This window comes from Ambystoma mexicanum, chromosome 6q (assembly GCF_040938575.1).
Source record: "Ambystoma mexicanum isolate Mex_15411 chromosome 6q, UKY_AmexF1_1, whole genome shotgun sequence".
NCBI lineage: Eukaryota > Metazoa > Chordata > Amphibia > Caudata > Ambystomatidae > Ambystoma > Ambystoma mexicanum.
Window position 1 is genome coordinate 129,840,084 of NC_090937.1, and position 14,218 is coordinate 129,854,301.

Here is a 14,218-nt window from a genome sequence, read left to right on the forward strand (position 1 = left end):
GCTGGATCGAGTCCTTCCTCAGCAATAGATCCATGCGTGTCTTCTCTACCACAGCGGCCGCAGACCCCGTCCCCATTACATGCGGAGTACCCCAGGGTTCCTGCGTCTCACCTACACTGTACAACGTGTTCACGAAGCCCTTGTTTGATGATCTAGATGGTCTGGGTATCACCTACACTAACTATGCCGATGATACCCAGATCCTCATCCCGTTGACGGGAGATTACAACCATGATTTGGCCTTGGTGAACAGGGTGTACCTCATCATCCAGGCATGGATGGCATCACACAGTCTATGCCTGAATGATGACAAGACTGAACTCATCATACTTGGATCCACTGCAAACCTAGCCAAACTAGACCACAATTACACCAGCTTCAGAATAGACGGAAACCTAATTAAAGTAGCCAAGGAAGTAAAAACCCTGGGAGTATACATTGACACTCATTACGACTCAGGCGGTAAGGGTTTTATGGCGGCGTAAACAGCGCCGACCCTTACCGCCTGAGTACGAGGTCCCTTAGCGCCATGGCGGACTTAACACCTGCTTTTAGCAGGTGTTAAAATCCATGGCGCTAAGGGACCATGGAGTTAATTACGCCACCGTAATTTACGGTGGCGTAATTAACGCCTTCCCCACTCCCATTATGCCCTATGGGGCAAAAATGGGAATGGGGAAGGGTAAATGGGGATTGGGGACTTACCGCCCCGCCAAGGTCGGAATGGGGCGGTAAGTCCGCCAACCACCATGGCGTAAACGTAGTTTACGCCATGGTGGTAAAGTCACGGCCCAGGCGGTAACTTACCGCCTGGGTCGTAATGAGGCCCATTGACTCCTCCCTCTCTTTCCATAAACAGATCAGCTCCTTGGCCTCCTCCACGGCTTACACATGTAAGCTCATAAGAGCAGCCAAACCTTTCCTATCCACCCAGAGCTGCATTACATTAGCCAGAGCCCTCATACTATCAAAACTGGACTACTGTAATGCCCTCTACGTAGGAGCTAGCAAACAGATCATCAACAAAATACAGACGCTGAAAAATAACGCTCTCAGAGCAGCGCTCAGCATCCCCAAGAAAGAACACATCTCCAACACTAGGAGAGCCCATAACTGGCTCAAAACTACAGACAAAATCATGCTCAAAGTAGCCTCACTTACACACAAGTGCCTCAACAACGCCGCCCCCTGCTACTTAGTCGACAGAATAAGCAAACACTTGTCCAACAGACCTACCAGAACCTCCAACGCCAATCTACTCACTGTCCCCAGATTCAAACGCACCAAAATGGGGGGCAACAGCTTCCAAGTGAAAGCAGCCCAGCACTGGAACTCCCTACCACCCCCACTAAGGACACCCCAAACCTACTCACACTTTAGGCGCAACTACATAGACTGGATAAAGAACAATGACTGCTAATCCCATCCTACCCAGACCCGGTACACACCTTGTAAATAAGTTTACTCTTAAACCTGCATACCCACCTTGTAAATATATATACTCTTGTAACCTGCATACTTCCTTGTCTTTATCATGATTGCTGTAACTGTTTTCTACCCGATGGTAATTTACTGTAAATACTGCAATGCAATGCTATGTGAAGTGTAACTAAGCTTTGAATAACCTTGCTGCTCCTGCGCCCTCCTACCCTCGGGTTTGTTGCGCATTACAAATAAATAAATTACAAATTAAAAATTACAAATTAAAACAACATCTCAAGTAACCACGGTTTTGGAGATGATGTTGGACGCAGTGTTGATTGCATTTTAAAAGTTGCTTTGATAATATTCCATGTTCAGTGGACCTGGGACAGGCTGCGATCCAACGTGGCAGCCTGATTACATTGCAGCAGTTTATGGCACTTTGCTAGAACTTAATAAGGTGACATCCCTGCCCTCTAAAAAACAATTACTAGTCAAACTATTGGGAATATTTTTAATCTTATTGCTCGCCCAGCAGGCCGGATGCATACAAAGTACTTTCTTGGATGCACTCATCGTTCTGCTGTCCAAACCAGGAAATGAAACATTCGAGTTTGCTAGTTCTCACGATGTCTCAGCACTCCCCCTGGCATGTAGGTTCTTCTCTAATGTACTGGTAAGGTGTCCAGAAAGGTTTCTGGTAGAACTGCCAGATTCAGGTCTGTTTACGTATTTCAAAGGCAAATTTGCATCAGATAATGTAAATTAGTACCCGGCGAGGGTCAACCAGAATGTAACAAAGATTTTGATTGGCACTTGCCCGGTCCATACTTCACAGAGAATCCCTCAAAGCTTTAGGTTCATTGACGTCCCTGGTGAGGGGAGTGTGGCAACCCCTCAGCCAATGAAGAGGCTCAGAACAGGGTAATCCAACCAAGCCTCCGCAGGGCTGGAGGCTGCCATCCTCCCCTGCCGGGGATTCAGGTGAGTGTTTTGGCCACCCCTGGCCCTCATATCCCCAACAACTCCCTCAACACCCTCCCAATCCAATTTACCTAGTTTTTTTTTTAGATTGGACGCGCTGGGGACTCTGTCCCCAGCGCGTCCGCTTCCGATGGCCAATATGGAAACGTAAACGGATGGCCATTTTTTTGTCATTTTTCTTTTTGTTTTCCTGTTCTGAAACGCTGCAGCATTTCGGAACAGAAAATGATTGCTATTAATACCCAGTCTTGCAGGCCGGGGTACTAATAGCAATATGCCCCTAGCAGCGGGGCCTTTACCGAGTCAGGGCATGTAACTATGGGCCCGGGGGGATTACCTGACTCCGTAATGGTCCGCGGCTTGGGGCATATTGCTTAAATAATGTTTCTTTGTAATTTGATGACATGTGTGGGTTTCATGATTTAGTTACGGTTTACACCACTGTTGTAGGATGCGTGTTTATGCCAATGGGGAGGTTCTCTTATATAGAGCTGACTGGAGGAACTAGGCAAGGTGTCCATGTATCTTCTGATTGTCATTAAATAATACCACGCGACTAGTGGCTCCATTTATTTGTCAATGTTTCCCATGCCATTTGCTAATAGATGTTAACAATTTGAATTTAACTTCGCTTCCAGGACCCTCTATGAACTTCCTCACTTCACACCTACTTCCTCGTACCATCACTGGGCTGGAAGGCTGATGATGCAAGACAGGGCCAGATTTAAACTTCTTCTCCTGATTCACAAATCTATCCATGGTAAGGAACTGCTGTATCTATCCTCTATCCATCTCTGCAAGTCTTCTCTGCCTCCTCGACTACCCTTGTGGCTCCTCACCTTCCCTGTGCTTCCTCTCTTTCTCTCTTCTTGTTCCACTTGCATGGAATTCTCTTCCCCTGGACATCCAAGAAACAGTCCACATGGATTTGTTCAAAATCAAACTAAAAGCCTACCTCCTCACGTCCAAGTTACCCTCTTAACTAACCTCTCACCTGCCTGCTAGATAACATGTTTCCCTCACTCTAATCTGCCTCTGTCCCTCACTACCTCTACGTCCTCTCTAGCACTTCACCCATCATGGTCACATCCCGGGCACAGCTTCCCATACCGCCTACCAGCAATTACAAATGTTCAATGTTGGTTGTCCTTAATCTATCTATTTCGACTTATGTATTGTCCCCGGTAACTGTTCCATTTACTCCCCTCTATCCTTGGTCAGAATGTCCCTCAAACTCACCCCATTATAAGAAGCTCACTGCTTCCCCTCAATCTTTCTGATTTCTTATCTATTGTACGTTGTTTGTGATCAAAAGAACATTATTCCTCCGATCTATACATATAAATAAATAATGCAGCAGTACCTACATTTTCATTGGTGGGTAAAAAGGTGAGCATCTCACTGGCCAGGCTACAGAGGCCAAACAATACGAGGAAAATGTACTTCCTCGTTGCACAGCTATCGGGACATATGCATGCTGCAGCAAGCAAGTCAATAGTCTTCCAAATTTAAGGAAATGTAAGGAAAGTTAGCCAAGCTGGTATCTGGTAGTGGAATCCATGCTATTTCAATACACTTGCCAGAAGCCCTTTAATAAGAGGGTGATTGGAAGGTAAATGGTCGCAGTACACCAATGTTGTTAAAATTAATAATAAGATGAGGGTTATATTGGATGGCATCCACAGAGCCATCCCTTAGGTAACTTGTTTCTCCAATTGGAAAAAGGGAAAGGTAAGGGAACATTCTAATTGGACGACCTGTTGAGGATGCATTTTTCTGCAATTTGTTTGGTTTTCAATCTACTCGCTCGTGACTTTAGGTTTTAAAATAGACTGAGAGTTGCTTTAAAAGATGTACAAGCTTGAAATATACACATCATTTAAAAAATACAGTGAGCCTACTAAACGCTCCACAATCTAGAGACTAATTCATGTCAATGGGTTTCCTCAATAGACATTTTTCTATGAGCCGGAGGGGGAAGAAGAGAGTATCACCAGCCCGCAGAAAATGTTCTGGGCGGAGCACCTGCTCGCTATCTGCATCAGTGAGAATTCCCTTTTTGTACTCCTTTGTTTTTATTTCAAATTAAATGTTTGAATGAAATGTTACCGACAATTATAAGTACAAAACACATTTGATCATACAAAATACACTTCAAGATTTTTCATTTAAAAAAGTAAATCCAATACATCATCGGGCCTCATTACGAGTTTGCTGGTAAGATTACCGGTACCGTTGTATCCGGACCAGCAAACTCTGAGTTCTGCTTGCGGGTGCCTTTCAGTCCGCCAGGTCTGACCTGGCAAAATGAAAGGCATCCGCGAGCACAGCATTTCCCCATAGGGCTCAAATGGGAATGGGGAAGAATTTCTTTTCAGGCGCCAGGAATATGTAAATACCGGGTCTGGCAAGGCCGTAATGACCCGGTAATTGCCCATTTCTGAGTGCTGGAAAAAATGCAACTCCAGCGGCAGCCGTGGCTGTTTTACAGTCACGGCTACCGCCAGGGTTGTAATGAGGCCCATCATTTTCTTGGGAACATTTCTCGCACTATGGCCATTTATAAACTTCTATTTACATCTAAACAGGAACCAGAGTCCAAGCCTCCCCTGAAAGAATTTCAGACCCATCCTCTCCAGGGGAGTTTCCTTCCATGCCTTCCTCACCACTTCCAAATTGTGTGCAATGGCGTGTGGTTGTTTCCGGATTTACTTTTTATCAAACCATGCTTTAGGATGTTTGCCAATATGCACACTAAGGTGAACTTTTCTACTCCACGCTGTACCCTTTCCTAAAGAACACCTGGCATCATTGTCTAGCCGAGGTGTCTGCAACCATGGGCTCCCCAGATGTTTAGAATCATGGCACTGATGATCCCCCTCCATCGGTTATACTGGGTAGGGCTGGTGGGAGTTGTTTGTTGTCTGAAACATCTGGTGAGCTATAGTTTGCAGACCCCGGATCGAGCAGCATCTACGTTTACACAGAGGAACAGCAAAACATTTTAAAAACCCAACTGCAGTCTCACGTGACCTACCAGAGCTTCTCATGTTTCCATATGCCCTTATGTTCTTACACTGATGGGATTACATTGGAAACTGTTCTGCTATATCTCTTCCAAAATAATCTGATTGAACACATACCCCATATTCAGACATTAACTCCTTAACTGCCAGGCTATTATGCAAGTCTATGCAAAAAGGGTGAGCATACTCGTCCTTGGCACTTTTCCATGCTAGAACCAGCAGTACTGGACTGTGACTCACCTGGACTGGGCATCAAAGTGTACAAACTGTGATTAGGCAGACCTGTCACACCCTGGAACTTCCATTGCTGAATCAAACTTCTGCATGACTGCTATAAATGATGCATTTTCACTGTGAATGCTGCCACCCTTTCACTTATGCGTTAAGTTGTCTACTGTTCGGTTTCCACCACTGTCAAAGCACTGCATGGCATGGTGATGTAGCATAGGTGATGTGCACAAAGACACGAAAACCATGTGATCCAGCCTCTCTGACTTTGAAAATCCTTGCAGCACACCTTCAATATAATCTTCACTGGCTTACAAAGAAAATGTGCCTGCCACAATTCTCCCACCTATTCATCATGTGGCCCATCTTGTGCTTCTTCCTTTTTGTGTGGTGTTCTCAAGGCCACTGCCCCAACCCATTCTCAAACCATTGAACACCAACATTCAGTGAAGAGTTCATGATAATCGCAATACATGCAAGGGGCTACCGTGCACACAGTGGCCATCTTTGCCAATGATTCAGCAGTCACTTGAAGCTAGAACTACCTTTGCTATGTGACACATTTTTTCAATTTTTTGTGGGTTCAGACTACGGTCTGATGAAGGACCTTTCACCCCACAGCGTTTCAAAGCCGTAAAAATTGCGCTATTCAAATATCGAGGAACTAGCAAGTAACAAAACATAAATATAGTATGATGATTTTCAGGGGTGATTATTTTCAGAATGAGTGGTCATGCTTAACTCTTCACTAGAGGTTATTCTTTGAGGGTATGGGGGTTTGAAGGGGGGGTCGAGGAGAACAGGTATTAGACGGTTATATGTGATCTTACCCATAGGACTCAATGGGAATGGGGAGGACGGAAGCAACGGCAGCGTTGACAACAGTGCCGGTGCTTCCGTCAAAGTCTGCGAGCGGGTGCCGTTCTGCCCGCAGGTCAGACCTGGCAGGAGGGACAGCATCCGCCCGCAGAACTCGGATTGTGCCGGTCCTGTACATTGTTACTGGACCAGCATACTCATAATGAGGCCCAATGTCTGCTAATTGCTTGTAAGTAAAATACCTGCAACCCCAGGTCATCCGTACTATAGGAAGCAGACAAACAGACGAGTGCATCCATTATTGTTTTCCCCCTGTCCCGCTGCCAGCGCAATGAGACCATCCTGAGCCCCATGGAGAAATGATGCAGAAACAGAGTTACATTTCTGTTTAGGTGGGTAGATGCCTTGGACCCCTGTGCAGTGCAGTCTCGTTTCACTTAACAGAGAATAATCCCTATTTTAGGCATAACATGTTTAAGATCTGGAATGATAGTATAGGGAAAACAAGAAGGAAATGAAGTATTATTGAGTCTTCTGTCTAGAGAACACATGCTCACCTTTCATTCTCCCACACAGTGTTTCTTGTAAAGAAACAGCGCTGCCACCCCCACGCACAGATGAAAACCCTAATCGCAGGTGCAGTGGCGTAGCCGGTTTGCGTCATATAATGGAAAAACAATACCCACGTTTGTATGCTGTGTTCTGGTCAGTCAAGCTCCCACACCGACTACGTGCAAAATGACATGTCTCCCTGCAAATACCCGATGCAGGTGTCACAGTAAAAGGCGGTTACGGCAGATGGCATCCATTGCACGCGTCTACTGCTGAATTCCAGAGAACTTTCGCGTGGGCACACCTTTAAACACCAGCAGCATTACTTACAATGTGCAGAGTGGGAGGATCAAGAAATCAAGACGATGGATACCAGCAAAAAATACTACACGACTTAATGTTGGTGGTATGTATGATTCAAGTTATCATCTTGAAATCTTGTTTATACCTGGGTGGTGGGCACCGGTGGGTCTTCTCATGATATGTTCTTGAACTATATGTCTCCAAGACCTGAATAAATGGACTACATGCACCTATGCCTGAAGAGCACTTCTTTCATAACCAGAATAACTTACCTCTGTGAGAAGATGTCTCTGTAGGGGCTGCCATGCTGCAATGCGATTCCGTAGCCCCTGTCTGCTATCGTATTCCCAATGGTGTAAAAGGAACAATCGGGGTCATTCAGGGCCACGTACTCGAGCACCGCGGCATCCCAGACAAAGGCGTAGTTCCCAAACTTCACCTGCGGAGGGAGGAGAAAGCAGAGGGAAGTATTAGAGCTGATTGGACATCAGTGCATCAGAAAACCCGCATCACATGATCACAATCTTTCACAATATGGCCGCTTCTCATGGAGGCTGCCCATTTGCTCCGAGAAAGCCACCACGTTCTTTTAAATTATGATGTTTTAGATTTTACTTGAATCACTTGTCCCCCAGCAAAAAAGTCTTAATTGCTGGCCAAATGTTCCTCAAGGGAATAAATGCAAAGTTTAGCTTCTTTGTCATACCGTGTTGCATATGAATCCGGCATAGACTCCATTGCAGTCTTCAGTATTGCGAGCAAGCATGTACTAGGGGCTGCACTCTGAGACTGCCTTCTTTCTCTAGTAAAAGCTCCTAGGGGCCTCTGGGAACTGCATCATCACTTAGAACAGAGATGAGCTCCCCTTTTCTGAGCAGATGGGCCTGAGAACCCCATCTCCGAGTTCACTCTTTGGCTTGTTGCCCACTGCATCCAATGGCTTTCTTTTATTTAATTTCTTTAATTTGCATTTTTAAAGCGCTCACACAGCCATGGGGCATCGAAGTGCTGTTACAGGAATATGTCTCTTAGATGCATATTTATAAATCGCTTAAGTGCGGACCCGGGGATTGAACCTTTGCTGCTTCGTGTCGTCTTGTTTCCAAGGTGAGCACGTTGCCGCTGAGCTATCCCACCGGGACGATGTTCTCATCTCCTGTGCGGCCCTTCATCAGGCCACTCTGAACTTTGTGTTCCGACAGTGGCTAATGATGCAGGTCAGTGATACCCATTTCTGCGCATCATTTTCAAACCGTCCAATCCCATGCAAATGAGGCCCACTATATATTATGACACTGCCACATCCATCTTTACTGATAGGGCTTTGTGGCTCTTCTAGTAATTCCCGGATGTTGTGTTGGTTCATAAAATGGAGCTCAGGTAGACATTGGCACGGAACTCTGTGACCATCAACTGTTATTCAATATGGAAATGTAATGCATCGCAGGTGTGTTTTGAAAATATCATCTTTCGATGTCTCTAGGTACTGAGTACAGCAAGTAGAGGGGCAAACATGCTTAAGGAGAGATGAGTTGCACGTGATGATGTGCTGCTGTGTTTTGGCAAGAGTGGTTGCTGAGTGGGCTGTCTTGCTGTCCCTTACTCTGCCTTAGTGTCTTCAAGAGTGAACTACTGTGGATCCTGGACTATTGCTGTCGACTGTTTCCTGGACTGTTTCTTTTGTAACAGGTCCCTGTCTTTGTGGAACTTTGGGCCAAATTGACTGCTTCCTGCCTGCCCACTTTCCCAGCAACCCCATCATAAACAGCATTTCCGTGAGTTTTCGCGCATGTGTTTTGGCAAGAGTGGTTGCTGAATGGGCTGTCTTGCTGTCTCGCGTACGAGCGGACTGCGGCTGCCAGATTGAATTGTTGCATTTTGTATCCTAATTTACAAGCATCCACAATGGTTAGTAAAACATGTAATTTGACCTCGGGTATGCCCGTAATTAATCTTAGGCAATTATTTAATGTAGATCAGTTGAAAATGGTGGCAACGAAAGTTTTCAGCAGAACTAGCCACAAAAAACAAAACATGCAGCGTTCAGTGTTACTCTCGTCTGATATCCGCTTATATTACGCCCAAGAAATGCTGGCCAGCAAGGATAATGTTTTACACTCTGGCGTGTGTCCGTCGACCAAGTTTACATTGTTGAATGATCCTAAACATTTATTGTGTCCGCAGCACGTGGCGGAACAGACAGTTAATCTGGTGAGCGATGCGAGCGTGAGTGGCAGGGGAGACGTTATACCTGCTTCTGGCGTTCCTGTGGTCCCAGGTATTTTGCTCGAAGTAACGTACACGACTATGGTATCAGCCTTTGCTTTGGAGGGACTGTTGCCCTGTGTAGAGACTTTACCCTTGACCGACTTGGATTCACAGCGCATATTGGAGCCCATTTATTGCTCCCTGGCTGCCCAACATCGATTGTGTGCAGCATATGATGTGCTTACAATGGCAGGAGAAATCGATGAGGAGGCAATGGACTTCATGAATACATCGGAGAGGTCCATTTCCCCCTCATCTGATGTCCTGTACATTTGTTCGAACACAGGGGATTTGATTCAGCTACAGACAGATAACACATCAATTGCTGTTAACCAACCATCTGAGACTGATTCAAGGGGGGTACCAACTCAAACCTGTCCTCAGGAATCACCAGATATTGATCATGTGCCTAATTTCAACTGTATAGAGGAATCACCCTCATTTATTGCCTCCACTCCCCAGAGGACAAGGTTTTAGGAACCAATTTGGGAGTCTGATTTCTTTATTAACAAAAACTGCTCTAAGCGTTTTTCTTTCCCAGAAGCTGCTGCGCTCAATAATACTTTGAGCGCCATGAATACTGCGCGTTTAGCGTTACCGAAGTTATATGTGGTACTGGATGGTAAAGTTAACCATCGGACCTCATTATTGGAACAATGTTACGGTGGCTTGGTGACATTAACCCAATCTTAGTTTGCTAAGCAAGTTACCAGCCAAATTAATGTAGATGATGCTCAAGTTGTTGCAACGTCAACCTCTGGTTCACATGATGCCAGAGTGGTGGGCCAGCCTAAAGATCAAGGCCCCCCCTTGTTTGTTTCACAGGATTTTACGGAGAAAACATGTTCGCAATTGTGTGCTCCAATTGGTGCAGGTTATGAAGAGAGGAAGTGTGCTGAGCCCCATGATAGATGTAATATACAGCCATCTTTGGAGAAGCACTGTCCTACAAACAGTGCTTCTGATGTATTAGGTGATGAACAACAAAACATCATTGAAGGCAGAGATAAGATGACTGTGATCAATGTTGACGCTCAAGCACCAGGGATGGCCGTGGTAACTACGGTGGTGCCGACTAGTTATACATTTTTCTCCTCTGCGCCCATTAAAACAATTACTAGTAAAATCACGGCCGTAGTTACCGATCCTGTGTCATCCATCCCTAGGAAATCAAACATGAAGGTGCAGGGCTCTAAATCTCGAGCAACAGGGCGCAAGTTTATTAAGGCCTTATATCGACGCGAAGAAGCTATTAATACTAAAGCAGTCGAGCAGGTGACATCTGGTCCTAAGCATGTAATTCAAACCTTCATGCCATACGGGCCACTAGATGAGCTGGTGACTTTCGCAGGTAGTTTGAACATACCAGAAGTTGTACAAGTTAATACTCATCAAAAAATACCAGCTTCTTCTGACCGTGGAGATACTCTAAATATAAGCACCGGAACATGTAAAGTGGACAGTGATAATATATGGACTGGGTTGCCTACTAGAACAAGCGAAGGCTGTTTGAGCCAACCAGCCCTTGCAGAGCTTAGAGAGGAAATTAGAACCTCCAAAAATGCATATATGTCTCACATCCCTTGTGTGCAACCCAATCCAATGGGTAGTAAAAGATCACTGATGTCACAGATTTCTGGTGCAGAAACACAGGGCATCATATTAGAAAACATAGCCACTGTAATTCCTGCTGTGAGCTACACCCAAATAGTGCACACATCTAATTCTTGCACTGACCCTTTATGGCAAGCTGACTCATCTGATGTGCACCTGATTCCAGCTATGCCTTCATATTCATTAAATACTTCAGGGTTTCCTTCACACCATCAAAATAATGTTACACTTGTTCATGCTCAGGTGCCCCCAGCTGCAAATCCTGCCCAAGTGGTCCCCCTGGTGCAGGACTTGCGTGATATTATAAAATCCTCAATTGATGCATGTATTGCAGAGACCAGTCAGTGCTCTCGAGGTATTGAAAATGGACAGCAAGTGAGATATCCGGATGTGAGCCGGTTGTTAAAGGGAATGGTTCAGTGAGTCAATCTGATGACATTAGGAGACGATTTACGCCTTAGAGCCAATTTCTCAACTAGTATTCAAGGCTCCTCCCAAGTGCGGATACCATCCAATACTAAGGTCTTTGATGGAAATAAACAACAAACCCAATCTAGATCTCATTGTTTGGTGCTTAGATGCTGAGAAGATCCTTTCCCCAAATATGTACTGAATAGAGCGAGCATTCTTAATATATGTAGTGAAATTCCCACATTGTCAGCGTTATCATCAACAGATATTAATTTGGTTGAATTCACTAATATAAATGAACAATTTGAGGCTAGAATCCATCTACATTCTACGATTGTGATGAATATTCTGTGGCAGTCTAAATCTGCTCTATATGATCTGGGCTTTAATCTATTTCAAGAACCAATCATCACAGGTAACATGGTTGAGAAATAGCAAATTAAGACATATCAAGCCATCAAGAACAGGGAACTATAGCAGACTACAAAGTTTGCTTCTAGAATGATGACATCACAGGAATTCAATCCAAGATCATAACATGATGCTATTGCTAGTGCAGGCAGCTTACTTTCGTGGAATACCAGAGGGCATAAGCATTTATTTGATTTAGCGAGCAAAGATCTGGCCCAATATGAGATAAAAGCCCTCCAGGAAACTTGGCTTACTGAATGCCCCATATGGGCATCCCATACTATTATCATAACACGTGCTATACAGTATGCAAGGGCTCACCCCAGTGGTGGGCTCCTGATAGCCATTAGTAAAGCCTCTGGGTATGTGGGTGAGAAACTCGCTTCCCCCTCTGTGTATTTCCAGATTGTAAGGCTGCACAGAAACAACCAGATTTTAGTGATTGTCAACATTTATTGGAGCAAAAGGAATATTACATCTGATTCCTTTTTAAGGCACCTGAATTTGATTCTTGACTTCTTGGCACTTGAGCGGGATATTTGCCAGACAATAGTAGTGGGGGATTTAAATCTCCATTTGATCCCCCAAGGGGCACAAGAGCGGGCCGTTGATGAATTGAATTGGCTAAACATCATGGAAGAGAGAGGATTTGTTATGTTGAATGGTGCGATAGTGGGGGATGTTCCAGCTCATTTTACCTGGAGGAGGGGGTCCCAGCAAGCAACCCTGGACTATGTTTGTGTGCAGAAAAATTTCCTGAATCATGTGCAATCTATGCCGGTGGTAAAAACTAACCATAGTGACCATGACAAGCTTATCATGCGCTATCTGACACATCAAGGAGCAACTCCGTGCAGGGGATATGAACATGCATATTCAAATCTTGTTAATAATAGTGGCACACGAGTGAGATGGAACCCCAATAAATTGGAACAGTTCCATCAAGCACTCTTGCAGTCATTTGGTCCAACAAACTGCTATGTTACGGTGATGCAGATGTTCAAGCAGCTTGAAATGCCGGATTTGGGTGTTAGACACAAACATTGCCAACCATTTGATCCCGCACTGCAGTGTAAAAAAGTGGACCTTTGTAGAGCCATACACAATTTAAGGTTCCTCCCGGAAGCTTATCGTTCATCAGCTAAAAAACAACTTAAGTCCTCATATAGAACATGGCTCAAGGGCCAGCGCTTGCTGCATTACCAATATAATGGGGAGATAATGTTGCGTCATATTCTTAAGAAATCCACTGGTGGAATTTGGGCGTGCTTGAACGAGGCAACGCACAAAACACAGGAAGCAGTCCAGATAAATGCTATTCCGAATGAGACCTGAAAGGCCTATTGTGGCAAGTTATACTCTTTGCCATTTCCGAATTTGAAACCAAATACAGGAGTCTCGGGTATGTCACATCATTTTACAATTCTAATTGATGACATCCAGCTGTGTATTAAAAATTTGAGTCGTTCGAGGGCAGTAGGTCCAGATGGTCTTCACAATGGCACACTCAAAGATCATCCAAATGAATGGGCAAGGATCCGTTATCAGATATACAATCAAATACTCGCTACAGGAGTCATTCCTGATTCCTGTAGGAAGTCTACAATCCTACCCATATTTAAAAAAGGTAATCGTGATGACCATGATTCCTATCGCCCAATAGCGCTACTGGACTGTCCGGGAAACATTTTTGCATGGTTAATTCTGAATAAGTTCAATAAATGGTAAGATGAGAATATGCTCCGTGATATATTCCAAACAGGATTTCTGCCAGTTAATGGGACGGCTGTAAATACTATTACTATAACCAGCATTACTCAGAAGGTGCAACAACAGCAGCAGCCACTCTATAGAGCCTTTATAGATTTTAAATTGGCGTTCGATGCTGTGTCTAGTGAGCTCCTTTATAAGAAACTAATGGACAAAAGATGTTCTTGGTCTATTATAAAGTGGCTTGTTGATTTACATACAGATACCTCCATCCAAACCAAACTATCGAGTGATGGTCTTTTGTCTGAACGGATCAAAACCGCGTGTGGGTTGAAACGAGGTTGCTTGTTAGCCTCAGCCTTGTTTACTTTCTTTATCTCAGAAATTGGTTTAAGTTTTGATAACATGTGGCAGATTCTCCAAAAATCAATGGGGTCAATGTGAAATATCTACTTTATGCTGACGTCATG

The 14,218-nt window shown here is 44.6% G+C and overlaps 1 protein-coding gene across 2 annotated transcripts in view; it reads right to left on the reverse strand.

The window, feature by feature from the left end:
- GRID2 (glutamate ionotropic receptor delta type subunit 2) overlaps nt 1–14,218 on the reverse strand; it is a 2,892,146-nt gene that overhangs the window by 285,740 nt on the left and 2,592,188 nt on the right. For both annotated transcript variants that reach the window (XM_069630564.1, XM_069630565.1), the window contains exon 14: nt 7,607–7,773. In XM_069630564.1, coding sequence (XP_069486665.1) covers nt 7,607–7,773 — 167 coding nt within the window. The remainder of the gene's footprint in view (nt 1–7,606; nt 7,774–14,218) is intronic.